Source organism: Lates calcarifer, linkage group LG8 (genome assembly GCF_001640805.2).
Source record: "Lates calcarifer isolate ASB-BC8 linkage group LG8, TLL_Latcal_v3, whole genome shotgun sequence".
NCBI classification, from domain to species: Eukaryota; Metazoa; Chordata; class Actinopteri; family Centropomidae; genus Lates; species Lates calcarifer.
In genome coordinates, this window is record NC_066840.1 from 9,929,072 (window position 1) to 9,954,057 (window position 24,986).

The 24,986-nt window shown below is 43.2% G+C and overlaps 1 protein-coding gene across 1 annotated transcript in view; it reads right to left on the minus strand.

Moving 5' to 3' along the window:
- Positions 1-24,986, minus strand: part of cacna2d2a (calcium channel, voltage-dependent, alpha 2/delta subunit 2a) — a 136,953-nt gene that overhangs the window by 56,475 nt on the left and 55,492 nt on the right. Inside the window, 1 exon segment of the mRNA XM_051072232.1 lies at positions 14,724-14,783. Within this exon segment, the coding sequence (XP_050928189.1) occupies positions 14,724-14,783 (60 nt within the window).

Genomic DNA, 24,986 nt, shown 5'->3' on the forward strand with positions numbered 1-24,986 from the left:
AGCCTCATTATCATGAGGAGGCTGGCTGAGGATGCGCTCTCAAGGGCACCACGGTGACTGACTCGCCCTCACTGGAAGAGCCGCGGTCATGGTCTGATGGGGGAGAAAGGCTGACAGAGAAATAGAGAGTCCTCTGCACAGGTACAGTAAAGTCTTCATGCTGATTTACTCGGCCTGATTTTTCTCTCTCTGTATCTGTTTGTCTCTCGCTCGCTTTCACCGTTTTGCTCTTTACCGTTTTCATCTCTCTCCTGCTGCCACGAACACACGCTCTCTGCATTTGTTTAACTCACACACACACACACACACGCTCACACACACACCTATGCGCACAAGTATTTTCATTCTCTGTCATCCCCCATCTTTCTCGCGGTTCCCTCTGGCACAAGAGCCTCTCTACGTACCAGGATGGGGGCTCTTGGCTGGCCTCCAGTGCTAATCAGAGAGTCAGTCATCAGCTCAGCTCAGTCCCAAACAACTCAGCAAAGAAACACAGCATGATCAAAACTCACACTGACACCAAACATGGGGCCGGACTAGCCTGGATGCAGCCTGTGTCTTTGGGAAATGAGAGTGGACAAGATAGAGGAGGAGCACAATCTGTCACCCCCACCCCTGACACATCTCCTCAACTTACCAGCACTCTCTCTTCCCTCCCCAGCTCTGTTAAGAGAGATCGGGAGCGAGGATGGAAGGAAAGGAGCTGAGTGGAGGGATCAGAGCAGATCGTTCAGGGAGTACATTGGGTTAAGTTAGGAGGGTTAGGATGGAGGCTGAGGTTGGGGCAATATGAAGGGATGAACTGAAGGAGAGAGATGGGTGGTGGTAGTGGTGCTGGTGGTGGTGGTGGGTGCAGTGGGGAAAGAGCTGCCAGGGCTAAAAATAGCCTGTGCCTCTGCAGAGAGAGAAGAGAAAGAGAGGGAGAGAGACTGTGGCAGAGCAACAGTGTTGTTGTGTCTGCCAGCAGGATTGATCTGGAGCCCAGTCCTGCTTAGACTGGTCCCTCGCTTCTAAAGAGTTTACTCTCACTACTGCGGCATTACAAGTCATTATTCAGGACTGTTTCCTGTAAATAAACGCTTGGTTCCTTGCACCCAAGGGACACTGTCCAGCAGCTTTACTCAAACAAAAAAATATACCACATATCACTGAGGAGAGATTTTAGTTTGGGGTCCAACACTCACTGTAGTTCCATTCTTGCATTGTTATTCCTTATTATGGCTCTGTATTGCAAATAATATAACATACAGACAGGTGACAAATAAAAGAAAAACCCTGAATAAATAAGTGGAGCATGCACAGGCTTGAGTACAGGGCCTGATGTGAACTGATGTGAATTGTACGTGTGTGCCATAGCCTTTGCAGCCAAAACTAAAAATATATTATATAAAATTTTTGGACAGATGTGTTAGCACCCTCAACCACCATCACCAGTCATAAAATGAATGTGTTGAAGAATGGTGTTTCTCTCTCCAGTAGAGTTAGACAATCTATGTATTCACCTATGTAGCATTCATAAGCAGCATATTAACATTTAGCATGTAGCTTTGAGCTAACAGTGTAAGTGTTGCCAGTTAATTACAACTTCTCCTAAACTATATTTTCATTCTTTACCCGTTTCTTCAACAGCTTCCTCTTATGGGTGTCAATCTGTAATCTGATATTTAGATCTGGTGGGATATCACTGGACACAGTAATGATATTTACTGGAATGACATTAGTAATTTATTACAATACCTACAGTATTACTGAGTAAAATAATAGTCTCTTTGTGAACACTCCCGCTTCAGCTTTGTTAACATGTAATTTGTACTTAAACTTATCAGTTTACAATTGTTGCCTTTTGCAATATGATGAAAATAAAACCTCTAAACATCATTACATGAGCACTTAGACTGATTCTACTCATGAATGCAACAATCTCCAACCCACTTTGACACCCACACACACACACACACACACACACTGCACAGACATGCACAGAAGAGGTGGCTCCATGTGGACGAGTCCTAGGCCACCATGACCCTCTGAGCAGCCCCCAGGGTTACGCGGCCATCTGCTGCGGCCGGTCACAGGTCTCTATGGGCTCAGGGTCCGGGTTAAACACACATCTGATACAACACCAAGCCAGCAATTATCCCACATTCATCTCTCTCCAGGCCCTGCGCACCCTGCTGGCGCGCACAAACACATATTTGTATGTAATACATAACCCCATGCTTACAGACTCATACACAGTTTGGACGACGCACTTGTGAATGTATATACAGAGTGAGTGTTCATATAAGGCTGGGCGCACGCACACACACACACACACAACAGATGGACGCACCGAGACACACAAAGTCAGAGAAATTCCCACTGACACAAAGTGCTATCAGTAAATTAAATCTATCATACTGAGTGGACCAACAAATTCCAAACAGGAGACAAACACTGAGGTCAGGTGATGATCTCCAGCCCCTCCCTTTACATCAATCTTCCTCCGCTCATCTCCTGCCCCCGCCTCCCTCCTCTCCTCACCCTTATCTCGATCTGCTTCCTCTCTCCTCCCTTTGCCCCGTCTCTCCTCCTCCTCCTCCTCCTCCTCCTCCCTGCCCTGTCTTATCTTCATCTTTCCCAATCTCTCTATCCTCAATACCAGCCTCCTCTCACCAATTTCAGATTTCAGCAAAAGCAGCGGCGCGTAGGTTAGATGCCTACTGTTGCTATAGAAACCGCCCCTCTGCTCTAGATTACAATGTGACTTTGTCTCCTTGCCAGGGCTACAATGTCTGCTCGTTTTTATGTCTGACCAGATGCAGGCCTGCCTATCCTTTGTTTGCCTGTAACGCCTGTCAGTCTGTCTGACTATGAGGTTGTTCCTCTGTCAGCGTGACTCGTGTCACTGGTGCGTGCTGCGTGTTATTTTAATGTCATCTTTTGCATGTACTTACACATTTAAACTTCAAAATCTTCCTCACGAGTAAAGGTCAGAGCCCAAAATTTCATCACATGTGGAGAGGAGCTTGACAGATGATTTATCCGGCAAAGCACGGAACAACAATGCATGATTGAAAAATGGCTGGTACATACCAGACGCTGTCATATGTAGGGGTACATGCTATGACTGAGTGTGGTCGCTGGGGCTAAATCTTTTGAATTTGAGTCTGTGAGGCCCTCTCAACGGGCTGGCTGAGACAGGTTGACATTTGAGCGTGAGACAACCGCTCCATCATGGGTGGGGACAGATTACAGTCATATTCATATCTCCTCTGGACACCTGCTAATGATTTTATAATTACAGAACACACTCGGTGCTTCTGCCGTGCCCTGGGGTGTGCACACAAGCATGCAGAAACACACACACACACAGTCTTTCACGCACATATACAGACACACACACACACACACCTCTCTCCTGGCCCCGATAGTCTAGCAATCATTCCTAGCACCAGTTTCCCTAATGGAAGCTGACATTATATCAAACACAATAAAGGATTTCATTTACTGCTCTTCATTAACCTACGCACATCAGCCCATAAGGTACAAACCAACACACACACACACACACACACACACTGCTTACTTAGTGTGGAAATGCAACCAGAATAAAGAGGGAAAAACTAAACAATGTGATTTGGCTGCAGAGACCTGCTTACAGAGAGTTTGAAGCAAACCTGTTATGGAGCTATACATTCTAACTCTGTTTCTTATCTCCTCCACTCCAGTCTCTTGTCTCTACCTATCTCTCCTTCTGTCTCTCTATTTCCACAGCGTCCCCATATCCCATCTCTGGGTGTCAAACGGTATGAACTCAAGACATTCCAACTAGATAAACAGTCGGCCATATTAACCAGCGAGACCTCTCCCATAAGTAGGGAGGGGGGGACGCAATCCTCCAGGTTGAGCACATACTTTGACTCAAGGGCCGCGCACACAACACACAGGCGCATTACAATTTACGTATGTTAAGTAAGAAATGACTGACATCCAATTTCTTCTGCAGAATGAGAGTATATACACAAGGGCGTTCATACTAAAAAGGAGAGACGTCAGAATGAAATCACAATACACCACGAGAAACTAATTTATTCAGCTCATTTCCCTCGGTTTATATGGCCAACAGGTTTGCACGAGGGTGAAAAGGTGAGCTCATGAAATATGATTTTCAAACAGAGGTAAATTAATCATAGACATGTAGACATTTGTCAGAGATCTAAAAGCCTTTTAACCACTTTGATCTTGAATTGCAGAGGTTGCCTGTGAATAAAATATGAAACCTTGTTCTTTGGTGGTGCAGAGTTTTGATTCAGGGAATGTTAAATCTCTTACTGGGTGCGGGCAAACTGCTTATTCACAGAAATGGCGAAAAACTGTATGGACTAAATTCTTTTTCCTTGCACTTACACCGTTATTCACTTCATCTGTGAGTGGCCATCGGTGTGCTGAACTGTACTGTGTTTTACTACTATTACTACTGACTATTTTGTCTCCTTCATTTACATCATGAGGGGGAGTTAAATAATCAAGTATCTAAATAAGTTTCATAAGAAACTGAACATTATAACATCCATTAACTGCAGGGCTTTTATTTTAGACTGCAGTAGTTTTAGCAAGATGCATCTAAAAACTGGGAACAGTGTGTATACATTTTTCATTTAAACTGAAGAAACACTGAAATAACAAATCATTACCAAAAAAATGCAGATAAGTTGTCCCAGAAATCAACTGCAAATTATTCATTGTTTGTTTTTATTAATATAAGAGCATCTTTGTACATAAATTGTTGCAGTTGATTCTTGGGAGTCTACAAGTTTTTTACCCAAGTGTCCCAGCTCTGAAAGAAGCCATTTGGTGGACTGTCACATCACTTCACAAATAAATGCAGACATGCCGTTAGAGGTGTCTGGTCTGAAAAATGTGGCTGTTGTCTTAACCACTGAAGGTTACCAAAAAATGCCTCTTTATAATGTCAAGTCAATAAAGAGTCAAAAAGCAAACTGGAAATTAAACTGTTGGGCTGGAAGAAAGAGAGAGCGAGAGAGGGAGAGAGCCACCGAACAAGAGTGAAACTCTGATAAAGGAGTGCATGACGGAGGCCTTGGGCGGGGCTGCCTCTCTCTCTCTCTCTCTCTCTCACTCTCTCATTGGCATGCTCTGCATCTCCAGGCTTTTAAGCGATTAGGGAGCTGCTGAGACCATGGCGTCCAAGCATAGCTCCATGCAGATGTTCATTTGTATGCCAATAAACAAATGTGCCCCCAGATTAAAGCTCCAATACACAGTGCAAATTCAGCAAAGTGAATGACATTCTCCATGCACATCTCATCAATGTCTTGCTCCTCTTCAGACAGAAAAACTGCACACTCACTTCAAAGACTCTCACAAAGATAGGCAGCAAACCAAGAGATGGAAGAAGGAGTGATGGAGGAGAGAAACAGGGAAGAGCAACTGAGGACGAAAGAAGTTTTGATTATTGAGAAATTAAATATAAGTAATTTTTAAGGTTACATACTCCATGGTTATATTTCATGCCCCCAATTTCGCCCATGATTCTGCAATTTCTGCTCTTTAAATCTCTCTTTGTAAACATCCTGCAGGTCATAGGATCCTATTTTTCTCTTCCTTCTCTCTCTCTCTCTCTCTCTCTCTGCCATCTCTGCTGTGCTGTCTCTTTCTCTCAGAGCCTGACACTTTCCCTTGGTAAAAGCAGTTAAATCAGTCTGTGAATATTCCAGTCCTGCGATAAGGAAAGAAGGCTTTGTCCTGCTGCACTCTGGGTAATGCTGCTCTCCATTGTTGGCTGACAGGGCCCCATTGAGGAGCAGGTTTTAACACTGATAGCATCACCACACTGCATGGACACAGTGCCAGATAAAAAGCCTATCCAACATGACACACGCATGCCAACACCTCCCAAACAAGCCCTCAATCTGATCATCAGAGGAGAAGCAGGAAAGAGGTGCTGTAACAGCAAATAAAGACAAATAAGATAAAGAGGCCATGGCAATATTAACGCTATCATTGGATTCCAGAGGGATTTGATAAAGCAAATGCAATTATCCACGTCTAACATTTTTATGGCATCTGTAGCTGGGGTGACCAATCACAAACAATCTGGTGCTCGGTCTGAACCTCCCCACCCAATCACTCTGCAGCTTGGTATGAAACTGGCGCTCCACTTATCTGAGCAAAATATTTCCAGGTTCCATTTTTCTTGGAGGGTTGAATACAGCTTTTCATTTCACTGATGTTTTTCAGCCATTTTACCATTGTTAGTCCTTAGAGTCCTGAAAAGTCACCACCCCCTCCTTACAGGCTGACTGAGAGTGGCCAATCGACAATCAACGCCGGCCAAAAGAAACCTGTTATTTTCGACCCCGTAATCATTTCCATCAGATGCCTTGCTGTCCCTCACAATGATTTGAACATTCAAATGACAAAGGGGCGCCTGCTTTAAGATATCTGCAGACAGACACCAAGGACAGCGAGGACAGAATATGCCGAGTAAATGCTGAAACCCAAACAGGCATCTCTCCTCAGCTATATAACCATAACCAGTGTCACAACTTACAGACTGACAACCTCACCACTCAGACACATCACTCTGCTGGAACACCTGGGCAGACTCTGCATCAAAAAAACAAGGAAATGTACAGTTTTCCTGCAGACATGCCTTTTAATTGAGACAAGACAAGGCAACGTAGAGCTGCAGCTGTCCATAATGTTTTTTAGTCTATAAAAAGCCAAACACCAGAGCCCATGATGATGTCTTCTTTTGTCCAACCCTCTCCAAAGTTATTCAAGTTATAATTATAGAAAAGCAGAATATTGCCATAGCTTTTAATTTTCACATCCCTGTTGATTTAAACAAGTAATCAATTATTATACTGTCGTCAGAGTTCCCTGGTGGGCTAGAGATATAGGGCATAGACCATGAACTGCCACATCCCTGCTTAAAGTCCAGTTGGGGACCATATCTATTGTTGGGGTCATGTTATTTCCCATCTCTCCCCTAATTTCTCATTTCTCTACTGTCAGCTCAGCTAAAATGCTATAGAACAGTTTTCTCTCAATAAATGAATTTGTCGCCTAATAATTTAAGCACTAACTATACACAGTATATGTCAGTGTCTACATTAAAGGAAAGAAAATATTGAAATACAGAAATCTATGCTGAGCGCCATCAGTCTGTTTTTACTCCTCTTTTCTTGACCCTGCTCTGACCAGAGGGGCCAAGAGGTTTATTCTTTAAAATAACATTTCATGGGTGTTGGCCATGTGTTGAAATGGGAAAATCAAGGTCTGCAGCATGGCTCGCTGGATTTCTCTGACTATTGATTCCCATCTCCTGTGAGGCAGGGGGATCGATCAGTGGGATTTAGACATGGGGCCCACTCCCTCAACCTTCCTCCCCCCCGGCTAGCACGCTGCATCACAGTTGGCCAAACTCCTCCTGACTGAAAGCTTACTGACACACCTGAACTTTTCCTTTTGTCTCTGCACTCTCTTTTTATCTTGGGGTCTCTCATTACCTGTCCCCGTACTTCAGACCTTCTTCCATTCAGATTCACCATTGTCCCCCCCTACTCAAGTGTAGAACAGCATGAGTTTTTCAAGAGGTCTCTCTTGAAGCAGCAGAGAAACATTAGGGGTGTGATGTGGGAAAAAAGGCCAGAGTAGGGGAGGGAGAGAGAAAAGAGCCAGAGAAGGGAAGGGAAAAAAGGAGAAAAGGACATTTTTACCTTGGAGAGCACCACTTAAACAAATTACAGCGGTCTGCAATCAAGGAGCTGAAATTACCAAACTGTTGGGTCACCACAGCAACCACAAGCCTGATCAAAGCTGTGAGCTGAGCAGCGGTTGATAGAAAGTGAGGGAAGGCGCCAGGAGAGGAGATGAGGGGAGCTCAGGAGGAGGGAGAAGCTGCAGTCAAAATGGGAGTTTGGTCTGTTGAGGTCTGTATTGACCTAATACTAACTGATCGATTGTCTGATGTGGCTTGATCCACACAGGCATCCCCAGCATGAATCGCCTGCTTTCCTTTCGTCGGCATGTGTGCGTATGTCAGCATCCATTATAGCTGCATCTAAGCTTTGAGTGCGAGTAAAACTCAGTCCAGTTTCTAACCGAGTTACCCACATCATCAGATACATTTGATAGGGAGGAGACTCTGCTAAATTGTGCACTGTGTAGGAATTTCTCTCTACATAGCCCCTCCTCATTTCTCTCCCTTCCAGTGGCGAGCAGATGGAAGTCCGTTCCATGGCTCAGGATTCAGTGATAACACTGTTTATGAGTTCCATTACGTGCTCGGCAGGCTGCGAGCACTCTGTCTCAGCACAGCCATAAGGAAGTAAAAAAAAAAAAAACAACCTGCTCACAATGAAAATAGATGCTGTTTATTTGTGATTATACAATGTGGCTATGCTTATCAGTGTTTGAAATAACCACTGTGCATTCTAAAAGGGCTCGCATAGCTATATTACCCCCTCCCCTGCTCAGGCCTCTGCTATTGAGATCCTTTTGAGTTCTGGTGGCTGTGCTGCTGACACAAGACAAAATCTATTTTTTTCTTCTTTTGCTTCAGAGGGTCTGAATCTAACTTTCAAAATGAGGGATGTGCAGCCCAGGAAATACAGCACAGGCAAAATCCTCACAACATGATGGCCAGTGTACTAAAAAAGACTTGCAGATACGACACTTAGTTTGCTAATTATTGCTCTTTTCTCCTTTTGGTTCAGCTCAAATACTGACAGTAGAGGGAAAGAAAATTTTCCACAAATCCACAGGAAAAGATTTGCTAACAAATACTAAAATGCATGCACTTGGCAAAATGGTCCATTGCTCCCTAGTTAGATGAAAATGGTGGGTTTGGCAATGTTTCCAAAGGACAGAACAAAGAGGAGAAATAACAGAATATTAACATGTTGAGAGCAGAGAGTGATGAAACAAAAGCCAGAGAGAGGCGTCCCTTCATTTCTCTCCATTTTACCAGAATCTGAATTTGAATCTGTCCAAGGCAGCCCTCATAAGACTAATGTATTCTGTGGCTAATGGAGCTGGTCGCTTCGAGGGCTGGGCTGAGAGTCGCCACAATGATTTTCACTCATTTCCTCTGAAGGGCCAATTATCTCAAATAGAGGCATTATGAAAGGAGCCGAACTTGGTCAAGTGAACAAACCCTTGCAACTCTCACCCCTACCACTTGAGGTCATGTCACACCTCCGAGGGGACCTATTGTGACTAGGGCAGTAAATGTAGCTGAAATATCAACAAAACGTAGCCACCACTGATCCCCACAAAAATATGTCAGAAAATTTACAGAATCTAATTTAAAGAATTGGTAAAAGATGATTCAGAACTAGAGGCCAAACACTGTAGGCTACGTACTGCAGGAAGAGTTTGTTAAGGTGCAACCAAATGATGAACTTACATGCAGAGAGAGCAAGAAAGAGGTCACATGAAAACGTTTGTGTTATGTATAAGAGTGGGTGGCTGAGTGGAGATGAGGAGAGAAAGAGGCAGAGGGAGAAGAAGAGAAAGAAAAGGAGAGATTGTGTTGTCCTATGATGAAAGGCTTGATTGATTAGAGAGTGATGATTGCAGTAAATGGCCTGGAAGATGGCTCCATCTCTGTTTCCCGTTTTCTCTGTCTCTTATACCTTCTTCCCTCACTCACTTGCTTTCTCACTTACACCTCTCTCTCCCTCTGTGCCTGCCCCCCCCCCCCGTTTCATCATGGCAACCCATCAACAGAGTGCCTCTCTCTCTCTCTCTCTCTCTCTCTCTCCCCTAATGGCACAGCTATTAGCACTAATGCATTTCAAACGTACAGCAGCTGCCACATCACAATCTGATGGAAAGTACATGTCTTCCACCAATCTCCACAATCTCCGTCCTATTTTTTTTCATCCAATCTCATGTCTTCTGTTCCAATGTGTTGTACTTTGTGTCAACCCTCCTTCAGCTAAGCGACCGTGGTCATCATCTGAAGTTTCTATATGATGAGATGAGTGGTTAAACAACTAATTGATAACAATGTCACTGATAACATATTACTGACCAGAGAGACAATTTTCCATTTTGTAAAGTTAGCAGCATAGTTTGGTTTTAGGATAATTTTGCTGAGACCAAAACTTGTTGATGCCATTTTTGTGTTGTGTGTCTCTGCAGTTCAGAACGGGGGATTAATCAACTTTAGCTTAATCACTGGATGTTTTTTGGATCAATAATGGAAGCAAAAACGACTTTTTTCAGCAGTTGCAGGCAGCTAGTTGATATAGTGAACTCTTTAGTTGCCCATTTCCACCTGCTGTAGACACAAAGCAACATTAGTGTTTATCTGTAGCAGCGTTTCTGGCCACCTGGTGAATTAAGTCCAATATACACTCTCCTTTTTACCTCTGTTTTCAGTCCTCAATAACACCTGAGGGAAATAACTGGCTCTTTATAAGTGAAATGGTTCCCGGTGTTCACCAGTTATCTCTTTGAGCTTTTTCACTGAAAACTGCTGCTTTCTGAAACAAAAAATGATGTTATGAAAGCCATCAGAGTGGAAAAGAGAACAAACAAACAAACAAACAAACGAATGAATGGGAAAGCTGGAGGATGGAAAACCAAAACAATGAGCTGAAAGAGGCTATAAAGCACGAAGGGATTTGTTCAGTCATTTGATCCATTATTATTACAAAAAAAAAAAAAAACATTGATTATAGATGATTTAAAAGATGGATGCTTGTTCAAACTAAACATTGTAAACTGACATATTGCTGAATTTCACTAGGGAAAAATATTTGATTCATATAAAATATCATAGGACTGTTTAATAATGCACGTGTCCTATAGGAGGAGTAATTCTGATGATTATGTAATCATTAGGATTTTGTTTTTACTGTCCTTGTGAAAACTGTAGGCTAACTATTACAAAATATTAAACCCTCAGCATTAGTCACACTCACTGAACCCACACACATGCATGACCTGAGCTAAACTAGGCCAAGCTCTTTTTCCAGTTTAGGACAGAAAGTTGTAAAACTCTTAAAAAAATATATATATACCATAAAGAACCCATAAGATATCTACCAAGGCATTATGGACTAATGATTACATTGTGATCAGTCATAACATTCATTCAAGATATCTTCAAATGTATCTTCACTGGTCCGAATTGACTTTAAGATACTGTATCTATAATGACATTACAGATGTCACTATGCCATTTTATCATATAATGGCTTAACTGGATTCAAATTAAAGATATCCACAATTCATACACGACGACCGACAACATTTATTTCAGATCTCAAATTACATTTTAGCGACATAATCTGCTAATGCGTGACAATATATCACAGAGGAGCTTGCTATACATAATAAGCTGGTTCCTGCAGGAGATATCACTGGTGGCATGTGGTGAATGAGCCTACAACTGAACTCTACCACAATACAATTTTCTGAAGCACATAAAGCACCAGCATTAATGACTGAAGACAATGACAGTGAAACAAAAGTGGAAAATAAATACAGCTACACATGGCTGAACGTCATGTGATTTATCGAAGAATTTAGCTGTCCCAGAATAACAGAACTTCGATTGCAGCATTTAACTGTGCTGTATGGTCAGTAAGTGTAGGTATTCTTCAGTGCTCAGGCCTGTGTAAGCTGAAATATGAGTTTAGTAGAGCAACTACTCTTTCAGTTGAGTGATCAGTCCCTGAGGCCTTGGTTTAGTCAGATTTTTTGTTGACTTGTAGTCATTTTAACTGTCCTTTTAAGTGGAATTAAATATTGGTCAACAATTGTTTCCTCATTACTATGGTCTGCTCTTTGACAGCACTAAATTTTAAAAGATCAGTGCATTCAATCTTTATGATTTCCGTTACTTTTCAGCTTCAGTCAACGACTCAATTATTCAAATAAATCAAACAAATATTAGTCAACTGAGAATTTCTTTAGCTGGAGCCTTGGAGTCTTTTTTTTCTGTAGCTGACTATGTCTTTGAATTATTTTTAGAAATGTTGATGTTATATATGTGCTTCTGTAAAAGACATCAGACTGTTAAACCAGGCTGGATTTGCTTACTGTACATGTATCTTAAAAAGTTGCTAAGAGAGGAAAACGGTAAAGCACCTCAACAATATTATAGCCACGTAAAATATCACCCAGAGAAATGCTTTGTCTATGGGAAAGCAACATTTAAATTACATTCTCAATACTGTATACTATATTATATATATATATCCGACAAGCAGGTCAAAACTGTAGGACGGTGGAACTTTTTGTGAACTGATTCTGAAATAGAAAAATTAGAAATGAGCCACATGCTGATGCAATCCAGAGAGGTTCAACAGTGCTCTGCTCTCTGGCTGCCAATTTTCTGTTTACAAAAACACAAAAGAGTTTTGATATTTGGCTCTGAAGTTGCTGGTTCTCCCTGGGTCCCTATGAGAATTGCAAAGCAGCACTGAAATGACTGTGTCGCCTTGGGATGACTCTCTTGCCAACACAATAGTCGAGTGTCACAGAGGGATGGGCACCTGACCTTGAGAAATCAGCGGCAATCCAACACTTTAATGTCTATTTCACACACCATTTCATTCCAATGGATTTAAAACCCTGAACGACCATCACAACAGTTGTTACGATCAACATTTTGACGTCCATAATGTCCAGCAGTCGGGATGGTCCGAAAACTGGCTCTGCAGTTAGACCGGGAGAAGGCTTGAAAGTGTGTGTGTGTGTGTGTGAGAGAGAGAGAGAGAAAGAGTGAGGTCTTCCCATTGCTACGGTAACAGCTGCGATGGCAGCCGCTATGAGGAACAGGCGTGTCATTGAGTTTCTATGATGTCACCAGTTTGGCAAGGCAAGCAGATGGGCTGGGCCAGGTACGAAACCTGCCGTTAATAAACACATACAAATAAATACCCTGCTCGCCGACAAACACAAACAACCACATTATGCTTTTCCAACGCACACTGCACTGGAGCACGCACACACACTCACACTCACAAATTCTATCAAAACGCACTGTCTCTCATGCATAAACACCTTTTCTCTTCATTTGACAGACTGCTCCACCCGCTAGTTTAAGATGCGACGCATTTCTCCTAATATGCCCAAAGAGCATGCAGCCCTAATCTAATTAGAGTGTCAGTCAGCAGAGTGTTCACCCAAAGAGAAATTAGGAAAGCACAAAATCTACAAACAGGAAAAATCTTCTTGCAAGAATGTGGCATATCTACCTCTTCCACTCCTCCCCCACTCCACCTCTTTGTAAGATTTTTTATTTTTATTTTTTTTTTGTAATGGTTTCACAGTCGCCCCTGCTGAGATTCATTACCTGGCCTAATAATAAAGGCAAATGAAATCAGCTCCAATACATTATTTATAGAGGAGCACAATTAGGATTCATTTGCAGTATTTGCAACAGTGTGATATATTCCAACTGTTTTCATGCCTGATTAAAGACACACACAGATAAGGAAAAATGTATATGAATGTGATGGAGGTGGTGAGGATAAAGGTGGGAATGAGGCTGGTGACCGGACAGAAAGAAACGAGAGCGACAGAAAGGGGAGACAGAGGGAGAGAGAGGGGGTGAGGGAAAGGGAAGGGAGGGTTGGATTAAAAGAGAGTGCTGGCTTTTCCACTTGAGGAGGTATTGATGCCATATTGGATGCAGCTACTTATAAACAGGTGTGCTGTGTGTGTGTGGTCACTGTGACCCAGGCTCCACGTCCTGCATGGCTACACATCCGATTGAGGTGCATCAGAGCCAGGCAGGGAGAGGCAGGCATCAACCCCCCTCGCGCCTAAGATGAAGGGACAGCCGCACTGCAGCTCCCTCCCCCGGACCAGCAGGGATGGATGGATAGATGGAGGGCGGAAGGGAGGTGGGGAGGGAGGGGTGCAGCCCAGCCACCCCAAGACTACAGCTTCAGAGTGTAAGCAACCATGAATAAAAATGGACTTTGCAGGGAAGTAGGGCTCATAATTATTCGTTTTAAATCAGTTAAAGCCTTTTCTCAAATATCCCCCAGGAGGCGCGGGGTTAAAAATCCATTTGTGGGAAGTGTACCATGACAGCGAGCTCGTCTCCCTGGAGACAGAGGATATGACAGTAGGGAATGTGCATGTGTATCTGTTGGGTGAGGCTATATATATGTGTGTACATGTCTGTATGTGTGTGTGTCTGTGTGCATCAGTATGCATGCATGTTTGCGGGACATTTGAGTGTTTGCAAATTTGAGAGTCAGTGGAGCATGCTGGCTCACAAACACACACAGACAAACACATAAACCAGAGTAATACCATTTCTCCTTTTTTAGATTTCAAGAGCGGATCTCTAGTGTTTTAAAGGTCAGCTGCAAGAGAATGTAATGTCCAACTTGCTGTGTCCTGTGAAACAAAGCGGACGGAAAGCTCTTAGATAATACTGAAGCCCAGGAAAATAACAGTCCTAAAAGTACGCCATTATAGTGTGTGTGCGGACCCGTGTACCCTGCGCTGGTGTATATCGCCGTTTTTCCACATTGTCTCTGTGATGCTGATCACATTGTCATTAAAGGGTTACAAGTAAAACAGCTAAACTGTGTGTGTGTGGGGGGGGGCTGTAAAACAGATGGGGAGTGGGCAGATGATGGGAATATTAACCAGTTTGCCTGAAAAAGGAAAGGGGGAGAAAAAAGATAGAAGGAGGTCTTGGAGAAGGAGGGAGAAGAGCAGGTGTCCTACTTTACCGTCACACCATCTTGCCATACATGCTCCTTCTGAAGCTGCTCCGCCTCCCTGGCCAGTTTCTACAAGGGAAACACAAAAACAGCAGTGTGAGTGTCAGGAGTCAGTAGGACATTGATTTGTGTGTGTGTGTGAGAGAGAGAGACAGACAGACAGAAAAAATCACTACAGCTGTAAATGAACAGGTTAACTCAGGATTGGGGAGCACCAAACAACAAGGTCCTCTGATAAACTATTTATACAGAGCCCATTGGTGAACCAACAAAACACAGGTTTTTAGTGTTGTTTGAAGCTGTAAATTGTTTCTCAGGTATTAGCTTTTTTATCTTAAAATACAATTGACTGATAAACTTCAAAAATCCAAGACATGAGCATCAACATGAGAGAATTTTTATCATCATAAATGCAGAACAAAAATCAAGGGAATTTAAAGACCATGTGTTGAAACTGTTGCTGAGGTGATATGTGTAAATATGTGTGTTTGTCTCACTGACAGCTAAGCTGGCAGAGGTATGAGATATAATGTCAACAAACTTGTGCCAGTAACAAGCCAAGACGAATCCATACTGACTGATCTTTAAGCTGTGGGCACTTTTTTCCTCATGAAATGTTTGTTTTGCCACCAAGCCGACAAGATATTTGTCCATCCTCATTGGATGAGAAGTTGATATCAGCCAGAGAGATAATGTTTGCTGTTGTTTAAAATTCATGGTTTTAGCTGCTGTCAAGTTGTTAGTGTCACAGTCACTACAACAGACGATTGTTAGCTGCTGCTTTATGCAAATACAGTTCCAGAGGCATGGCTTGACTACATATTGGCAACAGACATTTAAAAAAATTATGTTAAAACCTCCAATCTAGCACCTGTGCACCTTATACTTTTCTTCGTTTTCTTGTGTGTATGTGACATATACACATATTCATTGTTTGACTAAATGCAGGGAAGTTCTCCATCTTCACAGAGGGATAACAAATGCCACGCTGAGTGGTGTATGCAAAGCACCTGCAAATACAAAATGGGAATTTCCCTCTTTAAGCACTTTTCCCCCCACACAGATGAGACATGACACCCCATTTACAGAGGAGATGTAAATGATGTCACAAAAATGCTTTTTGGTTGTGGTTTGAATGAAATGTCAGGTGAATTGATATTTTGTGTTTTTATGTTGTAGTCGATGTAACATAATATCCTCATCTTAAAGTAGTATCAAACACCAGCTTCCGCTGATGTTGTCATAAAAATGTGCTTTAATAGTCTAACATCATTTACCATGATGTAGCTTAGGCTTATCTCTGAAGAGGCTTACTGTATGTAGGATTCTCATATAGGAAGTCATCCAAGTGGCAAATATGGTGAAGCCTTGAAGTCTCTCCCTTTCCCCACAGTACATCCCTCCCTCCTTCCCTCCTGTGCCTCAGTATCTAGGTTTTCCCAGGCCTCTAGGGGGCGATCTTGTTCCTGTCCCAGAATAGTGCGATCAGCCGTACAGTCCCACAGCTCTAAAAATGACTAACCCTATTTAGACCCCTGCTACAGCTCATTCATTTGTGGAGCCACACTGAAGGCTCCCACTCCCCTACCATGGGAGGCTTTTTATCTACCAAAACACACACAAGACATAAACTCTCATTATAGTGAAAGCTGTCCTATTTCCATCAGGAGCCCTGCCCACCTTGTCTCAGCAGACCCTCCCACTCACAGCCAATCACACCTCCTCTACACACACACACACACACACACACACACACACACACACACACACACACCAGGCAGGGAATATTGGTCCAGGCTCTTACGCATGTCGCATAGGGACATTAGTAAAATGTAATGGCTTAAAGTATGTACATAATGTGATATCACTAACCTAATTTGTGGCACATAATAGCAAAAAATGTGGATCAGTTTGAGTCCTCTGTGTCTTTATGCATTTGCATTGTGCTTTTAATCACCTGAACGAGCCTTAAATAACAATGATAAGATTTCATTCATTTCCTAATGAGACAATAGGCAACTGAAACAATGAAATGCAGATCTAATTAGCCCACTGAAATTATTACCAAAGAGTCCATTAGAAAAGACAGTGATTGTGTGGCTGTTTCGTTAGAGAGGGTCAGCCTTGCTAAAGGGCAGCGCCACTGTGGTAATCTCTTGGTGAAACTATCAACACTACAGTTTTCAATTAGGGATAAACACAGAGCAGCTGAGCAATAATCTCACTGCACTGCCTCATCTGAGATTAGCCTGGAAATTAAAGCCATATGATGTTACACTCTTTCACAGAAGTGTTTTTGTTAATTATTATTATTAATATTCATGTTATTTTTAAGGATATTAAAAATAAGTTACATTTGCAGAACAGTTTCCATCCTTTTTTCCCTCAGCTCTCTGTCATGATCTATGATCTAGCTACCCTTTCATCCCCTCAGCTCAGTCTTTTTCTCAGCATTTAATCTGTCAGTAAGAATCTGTACTTTGTCCCTTTAGAAAATCCATTTCTCTCCCCCTGAGTTGCCCACACATCTTTTTTTCCCAGCTCTCTGTTTTTCCAGCTGCCTCTCCCTCTGTATTCTTCCTCCCTCTGCCCCCAGTAGGACACCATTTCTCCGGGACCCTATCTCTTCCCTAGCAGCTTAATGCAGTCCCCGTGCTCCAAAACAGCCATGTGTCTTCATGTGTCTTTCCTTCCTCTGTGTTGGCCCAGATGGATGGGCAACACAAACAGCCAATGAATCAGAGTGAGAGATGTGGGAAGGAGGGGGGCAGGGATATATCATCTATGCTGGTGGCTGGAGCCCAAGCAGCTTAGAGCACTGGATGAGCATAGTGAGATCAGCACAGTACAGCACAGATAAGCTCAGTACAGGCCCACACAACACAGCAAATAACGCTACAGCACGCAGGCACAAAGACACCAAGAGAGTCGACAACATGCGCTCAGGTCTCTAATGTTATTGCCATTGTAACCTTGACACAAAATTCATCACATGTTGGGCCATTTGTCACTGAGCCTTCAGGCAAGGTCAAGAACCATAAACACAACTCTGTAATGGATAGTGGCATGTGAAGTGCCTCCACAAGGATTGTAGCCTTAAAAAAACAGACACACACAATGGAGTCTGTCATGTATAGCAAACACTGTACATAATGGTGCAGGTGACAGTGTAACTGTACAAGCAGCAAGAAAGCAGTTTGGAGACGTCTCCGCTGTCGAGGAACCCTGCCGGTAAAAAGCCGTGATTCCTCATCGTGAGCTCACAGAGCAAGAAGACAGCAGGAGGAGGAAAAAAAACATAACGAACAGCTCAGCATGAGGCGATTAGGATCTTTAATATTCATAACTGTTCAGTTTGCTCTGTTCCAGAGGGGAGCAGTTTAATCACTCAAAGTCATGTTATTTCTCGGGGAATGACAGCACACCGGGGACGGACGGCGTCATGCTGTGGTGAGCGCCAACTCGACACCGGGCGCTGCCTGTGTGCTCGCTGCGGCCCCCGTTAAGGCCCTTCCGCTGAGCATTAACTTAAAGGGCACTCGACACACCACACTGTCGTCTGTGTGTGATCTGGAGGGACTCTCCAAAACGGCCCGACAATGCGTGTGTTTGAGCGAGAGGGCACTCGAGAAAACACGACACGGTCTGTACGTGTGATTGCAGCCTTGAATCACGGTACTTAACATGTTCCAAATGACCCCCTCGGCTCAGCTTCTGGAAACAAGTCACCTTGGGGACTGAAAAGCTGTGAAATGACTCTGCTGAGGTCACTTAACCTTCTCAGAGCGACTAACATGGCGAGGGAAGACCAAGGGTAAATTCAACAATGACTGGCTGCTGTGAACAGTGACTATCATGATAGTAAGCCACTAAGCTCTTTTAAAAAACACAGATATCTAAATATAGAACAGCTTTCTTAAGGGTCCTTCCCCCATTGTTAAATTGAATATCCAGACACATCTTCACTATATCTACTGACACATACAGGATCAGGAAGACACATCAGCAATGTCTTGTTTATCCAGAGACAGTGTAAAGGACATGATCTGTCTGTGGGCAGTGTTGCCTCTGTGGTGTGTGGTGACATCATGTGAGGACACAGAGAGCAGAGGGAGCATTAAAATTCGAGCGAAAGCTACTGAGTGTCCCGACTGCTGACAAATTTATGTTACATCGAAATGTCACCACTGTGTCATGGCCTTAAAAGCTGCTCAACGTGCTGTGGTAGTGTAGAGAGGTGCAGTGTCGTGCAGCAGTTAATCCATTAGGGGGCAGCAGACTGAGCGTGCCAGTGAACTCCAGCAGCAGCAGAAGCAGAAGCAGAAGCAGCGGCAGCAGGCAGCAGCCAGCGGAGCCTGTCAGAGTGAGAGCAGTCTGCTTTAAGCTCTTCATTCTGTCTTCTCCACTCGGCCGGGATTAAGGCCAATCATAGAAATCACTGAGTCAGAACCGTCCCACAATAACAGATGGAGGGACTTTCCACTCCAGAATTTTAAAACATCACAGGCGAACTCACTTTCACTCCGCCTCACACCCTCGCTGCCATCCCCCACCACCACCACCACCACCTTTCATTCTCGCGCCATCCTTTTATCTCCCCTCTTCGCCCGGCTGTTTTATCCTGCCATCGTATGCTGTACTCCATTTCTCTCCATCTGTCTCAGTTTATTGCCCTCAAACTTACTCCCCTCCTCTAACGCCATATTAATTCCAACAACACAGTCACAAGCCAACTTCAAAACAGTTAAATTGACTTCACAGAGCGCAGAACTTGTCAGTAATGCGGGGTGAAATGGGAAGAGGCTCGAAAACTTGTGACATGTTTTTATTGCTTGCATTATTAAACATTCCTCTCAGCGCAGTGACTGAAATGACAGAACATCCCATTTCAACTTTACCAGGCACAAAGTCCAGGGAGGAGGGCAGAGATAATAAGAATAGACTCTCCTCTTCAGAGTGGTCAAACAATGCAGAAGTCCACAATGAGGAGAAATAATGACCCTTAATTCCAGGTCCCTGGCTGGTTCGCCACTGGCAGTTGGGTATTGTAGTCCTTATTAGCTAACTCTGACAGAGGATCTGCATGGATGGGTGGGAGACCCTGTCTTTGTTCTATGATCCAAAGCACCCAGTGGCAGGCCCGTTTGCAGAGGCTGTGTGTGTAGTGCTATTGTAACATGTGCTGAGATAATCCCTGCCTTTGTTCCCCCCACCCTCCCCTTATAATCCCCCCCCTCCACATCGGAAATATTAACACTTTCTTTTGCACACACACACCCCCCCTCAACTCATCGCGACACATTCCCGACTCCGCTCTGCTGTTTCCACGGAGACCGGATCTGGAAGACGCGAGCTGTCACCTACCCGCAGCAGCATGAGCGGCAGCGGCAACAGCTCACCAGCTTTTCAAAAATCAAACACCAGCTTTTTCGACTCTCCACACAGGCCCGGCAGAAACACCATATCTCCACAGTAGATTGCCAGCATTGTGATGAAGCTTCTGTGTCAAGTTCAATGAGACCAAAAAAAAAAAAAAAAGGCAGCTGTCTTCACTTTAGGAACAATACAGTAGCTCTCTGCAGCAGCTAAACTCCCTCACAATGGTTCTTCAGAGCTACACTGAAAATAATCGACCTTGATCATAAGCTCTTGTGTACTAATCAGTCTCCTTCTAAGTTCATAATATGGATATAATCAAAATACGATTATATTAGAAGCAATGTCACGGGAGCAAATGAGCTAATCTAATATATTACTGACAGCTGAAGTATCCCCATAAAAACAATATTAACTCTCTTCTAATTGGGGCACTTTTTGTTTCATTTGAGATACTCCATTCAAAATAATATGCATTTTGCTCATTAAACCATAGAGCCTTTGAAGCTAAGTGGCAGACTCATCATAGCACAGAACGGGGCCAAAGACCATTGTACTAAACATTATCATTCACTGGAGCAACCACCACTGTAAATTCAATTAAACCTCCTATGGGATAAATGCCACTAACAGCTCTATCACATCATTTGCTCACAGGCGCACATGAGTGTAAAAACCCACGTGCGTGCACAGGTCACGATGCACCTATCCAGCACAAATTCAAAAGATGTAAAGGTCAAACAAGGTCACACACAGATCTGCAGCTCTGACTGCTCGCAGGTGCAGCTGGGTGTCCTACACGCAGCAGGCCAGCAGGGGGCTCAGGGTGAGCGTGCATGCAGAGCAGTATGAGTTGTCGATGGGGGCCAGGATTAGCTCAGTGACATGCGAGTGTCTGGCTGGTTGGGCTCACTGTCCATTGTTTGACAGATAGTCACAGACATGCCCAAACTGCTGCCCGGCCTTTCCTGCTGTTACTGGCATCAACCAGACAACACAGACAGAGTGAGGGAGGAAAGGGGAGCCTAAAGGCGCCATTTAGAAAAAATAATAAGATTTAGACATCTTGTTTATTCAGCAGCCCATAAGGCATCGGCCTCGCAGGTGACTGAGAGGGAGAAAATTGCATGCCCGTTGTCTGGAACCGGCGATAGCTAAAAATAAATAAGGCAAATAAAAGAAGCCCAGTGACATTCCACCGGAGAGAAACAGAGCACATGACTGCTCTTTTAGTCCGTACATCTGTTAACAGGTGTGTGTGATTGCCTGGGTGACCTGCTTGTTTCTTCCGCCTTCTCAGCAGGCGTAGCGGGGAGGAAGGGAGCGAAACAGCATCGAGATGCAGGGCAAATGTCTCCTTGATCAGAGGTGAGAGTGATACGTACGCACTCGCCGAGGCACAAACACAACACGACAAGACTGGCCGAGAGCTGATGTGTGTGTGTGTGTTTGTGTGTGTGTGTGTGTGTATTTCTGTATTTCAAAAATCTGCTATTTGTGTCACATCTTGACAAAAAACTCTAGTGATGCCAAAACACACAAACAAACAAATGATCAGGAAAACAATGGCAGCGGCTAAAAGTCGAATGGAAGCAGAGCATGACTGTGCGCGCATTTGTGTACATATGTGCACATGCAGGAGGACACGCTCTCAATCACATACATACACAGCACACACAAACTGCACTCGGGTGTATGGACATACTGTACTACTTGCAATCAGACCAAAAGAGCCCTCACTAATCAAGATGCAATCAATTATACACACATTTGTGTTCTCTGTGCCCTTTCCCTTGGCAGGCTCACACTGGAGCTTGGATGCAAGTACAGTTGGAAAGGGTCAGATGTGTTTTGTTGAGACAACTGAAAAAACAAAAGAATTTTGGAGGAGAAAGTAGAAGGATCCCTTTTTTTGGGTCTCAAAATTGTTTTAATTATGTGTTGTTGGTCATCAAGCAGGGTGACTTGGCCAGGACAGAAAAGAGGTAGAGGGAAAACCAAAACAGGAAAGGAGGCAGCTGATTATTATTTTTTTAAAAACACAGAGCCGTACCAGTATTATCTCAGTCCATCAGCTTAGCACCCTTCCTTTCACCTCGCCTCACCGCAGCACTGCCTGCAGTTCAAGGGCAAACAGTTTATTTGCTGCTGCCTGTTTTTTGCCCTTTACTTCAATCATCCTCCCTCTTACTTTAGATTGCTGATAGAATAATGAGAGGAGTTACACATTCAGGGCTTATGAGAGGGGGGTTATTATTCAACTAAAAGGTCAGGATGCATTCCCAAAAGATATTTTGTGATGTCTTGCAGATTCACCTCGCTCTCCCCACCCTCCCGTCTTTTCTGCTACAAAGAGAAAAGTGTATGGTGTCTGACAAAGGCGTTGTCAAAGTGCCAGAGAGTCCAGTGACAGCAGCTGGTGTTTGACAAAGTGTATCGTTGACAGTGTGTGGCCAGGTATTTGTTCAGGATTTACACACGTGCACACATGAGTACACACCTTCAGTCATATTCATCCATGCACACACACACGCATACACACACACACACTTAACACTTGCACACACACATCCTATCCAGTATTCCAGCAGACATAAGAGAGGAAAAACATGCAGACACGGCCGTCTCTCAAAGCAATTACAGCAGATTGAAACCAAATTAAATTTGAAGCCTAGAGCAACACTGGCGACTGAACGTCTATGACAGATATGACAGGGGAGAAAGGGGAGTGCTGTGGGACCAAAGGGTGGAAGGGATGATGGAGAGAACGGCAGGTGTGGGTCACAGAGGAAGAGAGAGCTACTTGGATAGAAGAGCAAACACACAGAAGTAGGGCAGAGAGCTGGTCCTATACAGAGAACATCAGGAGTGGACTCCACTTAGATTAAAGGACCGTACAGATGGTTTTTAATGTTTTAGCCCATTAACTATAAATAGTGTTTTGTATATGTCACTGCCGGCTGATTTCAGAAGCGTACCATATGTTTTTAGACTGATTTCCTACATTCTGGGCAGCTACTGGTGGAGAGACTTGCTTGAGATAATCCATCACATTAAATGTTCTGTTACCTTTATCATAAATCTATAACTGAAGATTCAGCTGCTGAACAACAACATTTTAACGACACAAATTCACACTATTGCTTTTTCTTAATATCCATGATTGGTTAGTGTTTTTGTGCTTATTTTCCAACAACATACTGTAGTTGCTGAATGCTGTGCTCTTTCACAGCAGTGATAACAAACAAAGCTATAATAAAGGCACAAATTGTACAATATGAGCAATTAACCTACAGTTGAGTCCTCGTGAGATGATTTTCATACTGTAATGAAATTAATAGAAATGGAAAACAATCTGAAAACATATGGTGCGCTTTGGGAAATTGTCAGGAGTAGTGTAAGAAAATATGCGATTTGCAGTTAATGGACTAAAACCTGCAAACCACTCTATCTTCTTTTCTGAAAACACAGGATGTGGTACACAGTGTCTGGCTATAGCATAAGATTAAAAACACGATCACCTACCCATTTATGTTACAATAAATACAATATATTTTGAATAATTACAGAAATATAATGAGTCAAAGAGGAAATAATACACAATAAAGAAAAACATTACATACATAAAAGCACATTTTTTAGCCGTCAACACACTGGAAGATGACACCACGCAACTAGAAATATACCATAATCTCTAGACCATTAAGTAATCACAAACATGTGCTCGTTACAGGCATACAGATTAGCTCCGTTTCCAGTTCTCCAAGAGATATCATTTCTCCATTTTCATTATTCTAGTCCAAGAAATGACAGGATTAGTTGTGGCGGCTTTTAAACATCTGATGTTATCTCCCTCTCCTGGGTGAACAATTAATCCCTCTCACTTCCCTTCTTCTCATCACCCTCTCTCTCTCTCTCCCCCCATCCAAGCTTCATCTCTCCTACATTTCTCTGTTCCTCTCTCCTCCTTCTTCTTGTTCTGCTGCTGCTGCTGCTGCTGCTTCTCCCCCCACTTCCACCATACTGTCGATCTCTCCCAGAGGAAATCTTTTTAACTAGAAAGAAATGGAGCTAAGTGCCCTGGCATTTAAATACCTACAGTGTACCGTGGAGCTATATAAAACCACACAAAGACATGGTTGCTGTATTCACTAGTTACTGGCCGTATAGTATGTGCACACACTTAAAATTCAACACTTCACACTCTTCATTAGCATTTTTGTGATCCACTTTTACTCCCTCAGTCTTATTATTACACATGTATAATAACCAGCCTTTTAAAATCAGTGTGTATGTTGTTCCCTGAATGTATCATGCACTTCAGTCACCCAAACTCAGCCTCCATTATGTATACAAGTTTATCTCTGGTGTGTGTCTAATCTGAACATTCAATTTCCATTAGCAAAAACTAGACTAGATTGATCTATAATCAGCTTCAGTTTGCAGATACAGGGTGATGAAATTTCAAATGATAATCTGTCACACTTTTAAGTCAATATGTTTTTTGATTAACAAATGAAGGAGATTGTTTTCATTGTGTGGAGAGTAACTAGCTTGCTGCTAGGTTTCATATGTGAATGCAAACAACATCTGGCTAACAGTGTAAATGTTTGATCAGTCTGCTGTGCCTCGTCCTCATAAGGTCTGCACTCCTCGGTCAATGAGAGATGATTTGCTGAATATTCAACAAAGGGCGCTGATGATGCTCGCAATTCAAAGCTGCTGCGCCTGGTGATAATATAATGTAGGATACTATGTATCAGCCTAGAAATATAAAGGGGTAGTTATGAAAAAAAAAGACAAAGGGTGAAGTGGTTTTGTAAAACAGTACCTAGAAGCCCATTCTGACTTACTGTAGGCTCAATCCTTCTTTTCCATTTTAAAATCTCCTGATGC